Below are 6,000 nucleotides of genomic sequence, written 5' to 3'. Positions count from 1 at the left end.
CTAGCTGGGACTACAGGCGTGTGCCACCTACTGTTACACCCAGCTAAATTTTTTTTTTGTATTTTTGGTAGAGATGGGGTTTCACCATGTTAGCCAGGATGGTCTCAATCTCCTGACCTCATGATCTGCCTGCCTCGGCCTCCCAAAGTGCTGGCTAGTGTTTTATCTGCTTTAGTGCTTGGGGTATGATTGGGTTTGGGGAGTTCACACTGAGTCCAGGGCCTAGTCTTAATCTTGCCAAAGATGTTCTTTCCCCGGTGCTCATGTTCTGATGTCCTTTCCCTCCTTCCCTTTCTCCTCCCTTTCCTTTTCCCTTTGTCACTGCCCTCTTCCCTTTCCCAGCATCCAGAGCTGCTGTTGGCGGATTGTACCCACGGGGAGATGATTCCTCATGAAGAGCCTGGATCCCCTACAGAAATCAAATGTGACTTTCCGTTTATCAGACTAAAATCAGAGCCAGCCAGACAGTGAAACAGTCACCGTGGAGGGGGGACGGCGAAAAATGAAATCCAACCAAGAGCGGAGCAACGAATGCCTGCCTCCCAAGAAGCGCGAGATCCCCGCCACCAGCCGGTCCTCCGAGGAGAAGGCTCCTGCCCTGCCCAGTGACAACCACCGGGTGGAGGGCACAGCATGGCTCCCGGGCAACCCTGGTGGCCGGGGCCACGGGGGCGGGAGGCATGGGCCGGCAGGGACCTCGGTGGAGCTTGGTTTACAACAGGGAATAGGTTTACACAAAGCATTGTCCACAGGGCTGGACTACTCCCCGCCCAGCGCTCCCAGGTCTGTCCCCGTGGCCACCACGCTGCCCGCGGCGTACGCCACCCCGCAGCCAGGGACCCCGGTGTCCCCCGTGCAGTACGCTCACCTGCCGCACACCTTCCAGTTCATTGGGTCCTCCCAATACAGCGGGACCTATGCCAGCTTCATCCCATCACAGCTGATCCCCCCAACCGCCAACCCCGTCACCAGTGCGGTGGCCTCGGCTGCAGGGGCCACCACTCCATCCCAGCGCTCCCAGCTGGAGGCCTATTCCACTCTGCTGGCCAACATGGGCAGTCTGAGCCAGACGCCGGGACACAAGGCTGAGCAGCAGCAGCAGCAGCAGCAGCAACAGCAGCAGCAGCAGCAGCACCTCAGCAGGGCTCCGGGGCTCATCACCCCGGGGTCCCCCCCACCCGCCCAGCAGAACCAGTACGTCCACATTTCCAGTTCTCCGCAGAACACCGGCCGCGCCGCCTCTCCTCCGGCCATCCCCGTCCACCTCCACCCCCACCAGACGATGATCCCACACACGCTCACCCTGGGGCCCCCCTCCCAGGTCGTCATGCAATACGCCGACTCCGGCAGCCACTTTGTCCCTCGGGAGGCCACCAAGAAAGCCGAGAGCAGCCGGCTGCAGCAGGCCATCCAGGCCAAGGAGGTCCTGAACGGTGAGATGGAGAAGAGCCGGCGGTACGGGGCCCCGTCCTCGGCCGACCTGGGCCTGGGTAAGGCAGGCGGCAAGTCGGTTCCTCACCCGTACGAGTCCAGGCACGTGGTGGTCCACCCGAGCCCCTCAGACTACAGCAGTCGTGATCCTTCGGGGGTCCGGGCCTCTGTGATGGTCCTGCCCAACAGCAACACGCCCGCAGCTGACCTGGAGGTGCAACAGGCCACTCATCGTGAGGCCTCCCCCTCCACCCTCAACGACAAAAGTGGCCTGCATTTAGGGAAGCCTGGCCACCGGTCCTACGCGCTCTCACCCCACACGGTCATTCAGACCACACACAGTGCTTCAGAGCCACTCCCGGTGGGACTGCCAGCCACAGCCTTCTACGCAGGGACTCAACCCCCTGTCATCGGCTACCTGAGCGGCCAGCAGCAAGCAATCACCTACGCCGGCAGCCTGCCCCAGCACCTGGTGATCCCCGGCACACAGCCCCTGCTCATCCCGGTCGGCAGCACTGACATGGAAGCGTCGGGGGCAGCCCCGGCCATAGTCACGTCATCCCCCCAGTTTGCTGCAGTGCCTCACACGTTCGTCACCACCGCCCTTCCCAAGAGCGAGAACTTCAACCCCGAGGCCCTGGTCACCCAGGCCGCCTACCCAGCCATGGTGCAGGCCCAGATCCACCTGCCTGTGGTGCAGTCCGTGGCCTCCCCGGCGGCGGCTCCCCCTACGCTTCCTCCCTACTTCATGAAAGGCTCCATCATCCAGTTGGCCAACGGAGAGCTAAAGAAGGTGGAAGACTTAAAAACAGAAGATTTCATCCAGAGTGCAGAGATAAGCAATGACCTGAAGATCGACTCCAGCACCGTAGAGAGGATTGAAGACAGCCATAGCCCGGGCGTGGCTGTGATACAGTTCGCCGTCGGGGAGCACCGAGCCCAGGTAACGTTAGCCCGGGTGGCACAGGGATGGGACACCACACCGTGACGCCGTCATCATCTCCTGGCAAGACGAATTGCTTCTATGAGGCAGGATTAAGGGTTCTCAGGTACACCTAGACCTTAGACTCAGCCGTCCCCAACTGCGTTCTCTAGAAAAAATAAGCCCCATTTCCCCATGACCTCTGCTGTGTGTAATGAATTAACCTCCATGCATGGAGAGTGGGGCTAGTTATGGAGTCCTCGAGACAATCCAGAAACTCACCACTCTAGTTATTTTTTGAATTCTGTGGTTAAGATGAGGAACCCCGATTAGGAAAGGCTGCTGGACTTCAGGTCCTTCTAGTGGCCATTCAGCACTTTTTCCTACCAGGAAAAGACAGAGGATGCCGCTGGAGTGAGGGGATTAGATGCTGAAGCAATCACATCCCATTGCAACATCCATGTTTTAAAATATGTCTTCTTAGCTGGGTACAGTGGTATATGCCTTTGGTCCCAGCTACTCCAGAGGCTGAGGCAGGAGGATCACTTGAGCCCAGGAGTTCGAGGCTGTAGTGAGCTATGGCTGAACCTGTGACTATCACTGCACTCAAGCCTGGGCAACATAGCAAGACCCCGTCTCTAACATATATATAATGTGTTACTATCATTTAGGTATGATAAGGCCAACAGATAGATCAGCAGACAACTCTCTTTGACGAGATAATTTGTTATACTCTCTGATCCCAAGAGGAAGGGGACACTCTACACCAAGAGGTGTAGAACACCATAAAGTGGGGGGCACCTGGGGAAGCCCCAGGTGGGTCAGGAGGTGGAGGGAGTGAGGGGAAATGTGGCAAACAACAGCCTTTATTGTGGTTTCATGGGAGGCAGGGTAAGCCGTTTTAGGATTGGTTAGAGTGGATAATTCCAGTGTGTTCTGGGGCGTAGGGGCTCTCCCTAGTTGTCTGGCGGCTGGTGCTGGGGAGATCAATACAGGTGGAAGGGCCGGGCACCATGGCTCACACCTGTAATCCCAGCACTTTGGGAGGCTGAGGTGGGTGGATCACTAGAGGTCAGGAGTTCGAGACCAGCCTGGCCAACATGGTGAGACCCTGTCTCTACTAAAAATACAAAAATTAGCCGGGCGTGGTGGTGTGTGCCTATAATCCCAGCTACTCCAGAGGCTGAGGCAGGAGAATTGCATGAACCCGGGAGGCGGAGATTGCAGTGAGCCAAGATCAGGCCACTGCACTCTAGCCTTGGCCACACAGCAAGACTCCGTCTCAGACAAAAAAAAAAAAAAAAAAAAAAAAACAGATGGAAGGCAGCCCTAAGTGTGATGGACCAAGATAGGAGGCTGCTGGGGAGTGGGCTCTGGGCTGGTTAGTTTGCATATGAAAGTCAGGCTCCTAGGAATTAGCTCTGGACTGGTTGGTTTGCATATAAAAGTCAGGCCTCTAGGAATTAGCTAATCCTAGGAGAGACTATACCTCTGGGATCCACAAGACCCTAAAATATCAAAGCATCAGAAAATAAAAGCATGGTTAATACAATCTGAGAAGTCAGGGCTGTCCCAGGTGACCTGCTGGGCTTGGGGTAAAGTCAGCTGAAGCCAAGATGAGTCACTGGAAGTATGGTTAACTCTCTTAATTTCCACAGGCTCCTTCAATCCACCCTTTTCCAGGTTCTTAGATCGATTCCATGCATTTATTCCACAGCCCATTTGTTTCACTGCCCAAGTTGCTGGGAGTCCAGCAGGTTCAGCCTGCAGCTGAGAGCTTTCCTGGGTATCGAGCGTACTTTCTACAAGTGTTTCCATCTACTATTTGAAAACACTCAAATGGGACAGAGCCTCCTTCCAGCTTGAGTTGAAAATAGTCATGAAATAGCTGCTATTTGGGACATTCAGATAAAATAAAACAAGAAAAAAAGATAAACTAATTAATGGTTTGAATTGTTTGGGGCATTTTTTTTTTTTTTTTTCATTTTTTGAGACAATGTTTCTTGTCTCCTAGGCTGGAATGCAGTGGTGCAATCATAGCTGATTGTGGCCTTGACCTCGTAGGGTCCAGCGATCCTCCCACCCCAACCTCCCTAGTAGCTGGGACCACAGGTGCATACCACCATGCCCAGCTAATTTAAAAATAAAAAAACATTTTAGTAGAGATGGGGTCTTGCTGTGTTGCCTAGGCTGGTCTCAAACTCCTGGGCTCCAAGCAATCCTTCTACCTCCGCCTCTCAAAGCCCTGAGATTATACACACAAGTCCCCATGTCTGGCTTTTTTGAGCATTTCTTAAAAGCCCAAGTGAGGAAAGGACCAAATCAGTTTTCCAGAACCACTCGTGAATGACTGGATATGGGGGCTTGCACAAAGCCGGGACCCTGCATTGCCGAGAGCTTTTAGCCCTGAATACTTTTCTTTGTATTATGAGATGTCACTGTAGGTTTACAGTCTTTGGAAGTGCCCAAGAAAGATTTCCCCAAAGATCTGATTAAAAAAAAAAAAAATCAGGATTTTTTTAAATAAATGGCATAATAATACAGCTCACTACCCCTCTGTAGTGGCTGTTCACTTCCTGCATGAATTAGGGGTGTGTACTAGGAGAAAGAAAATGAACTGCCTTGAGCAAAGTTGAGTCTTCACAGACCCCAGGTGAAACATGCAAAATAAACATGAGGAAGAGTCATTGCTTTTCATGGTACTTAGAATCCTTAAAACATTTTTATGAACAGAGGCAGGTGTGAAAAGACGTTTTGTTTAGAAATGCGACTGGTTCCTTGCTGGCCAGCATCTCCTTCAGCTTGAGAATGAAGGCAGTCACTTCAGTTGTGGGCCACACTTCCCAGGCCTGGCAGCCTCCGCAGAGCCCAGACTCTTCTTTTTTTTTTTTTTTTTTTTTTTTTTGAGACAGAGTCTTGCTCTGTCGCCCAGGCTGGAGCTGGAGTGCAGTGGGGTGATCTTGGCTCACTGCAACCTCTGCCTCTTGGTTCAAGTGATTCTTCTGCCTCAGCCTCCCAAGTAGCTGAGACTACAGGCACACGCCATCACCCCCTGCTAATTTTTGTATTTTTAGTAGAGACAGGGTTTCACCATGTTGGCCAGGCTGGTCTCGAACTCCTGACCTCAGGTGATTCACCCACCTCAGTCTCCTAAAGTGCTGGGATTGCAGGCGTGAGCCACTGCACCCAGCCTCTTACAGCCCTTTTCTGTTCTTGGGGAGGAAGAATCTAGGTGTGTTTTTCCCTTCTCCAAACTTTGCAAAATTAATGATTAAATGAAAGAGAAATTGGCTTCCCTGTGAAGTCAGAGCCCTGTTCTCATGTTTTTTTCCCGTAGTGAGATCACTAAATCTCTCTACTGACAGCCAGGGTGCAGACAAGCAGGTAGAAGTGTTGTCAGGGCCTGTTTGCAGGTCTGTGAGGTTGGCCCCCGCGTGGCTGTGCTGCATGCAGGGAAGGGCTTCCGCAAAGAAAGGCAAGTGTGCTGAGACCTGCTGAAAAGGCAGCTAGGGCTTCTCGCTGTAAAAACAAAAGTGCAAGGCCTGACGCAACCAATGATTTGTCACTTTACCGAGGAGCCTATCAGAAATCGGCTGACATCATCACAGCTAAAATACTCCACCAGCTGTGTTTGCCACAAGTGAGAG

At 53.0% G+C, this 6,000-nt stretch overlaps 2 protein-coding genes across 2 annotated transcripts in view; both read left to right on the top strand.

Moving 5' to 3' along the window:
* Positions 1-381: 381 nt before the first annotated feature.
* On the top strand, positions 382-471 carry LOC131382079 (uncharacterized). The gene has a single exon (XM_058432134.1). It carries the CDS (start codon positions 382-384, stop codon positions 469-471), a length of 90 nt encoding a protein of 29 aa, XP_058288117.1.
* A 31-nt stretch (positions 472-502) lies between these two features.
* Positions 503-6,000, top strand: part of ATXN1 (ataxin 1) — a 29,578-nt gene continuing 24,080 nt past the window's right edge. Inside the window, exon 1 of the mRNA XM_032140472.2 lies at positions 503-2,374. Coding sequence (XP_031996363.1) covers positions 503-2,374 — 1,872 coding nt within the window. The remainder of the gene's footprint in view (positions 2,375-6,000) is intronic.

Source organism: Hylobates moloch, unplaced genomic scaffold, assembly GCF_009828535.3.
Source record: "Hylobates moloch isolate HMO894 unplaced genomic scaffold, HMol_V3 SCAFFOLD_20, whole genome shotgun sequence".
Classification (NCBI taxonomy): Eukaryota; Metazoa; Chordata; class Mammalia; order Primates; family Hylobatidae; genus Hylobates; species Hylobates moloch.
Note: the sequence above shows the minus strand (reverse complement) of the source record. Positions and strands in the feature narration are given on the sequence as shown.

What these genes read in the sequence shown, in the direction of transcription:
- LOC131382079 (XM_058432134.1), top strand. Translation starts at nt 382, where the DNA reads ATGATTCCTCATGAAGAGCCTGGATCCCCTACAGAAATCAAATGTGAC.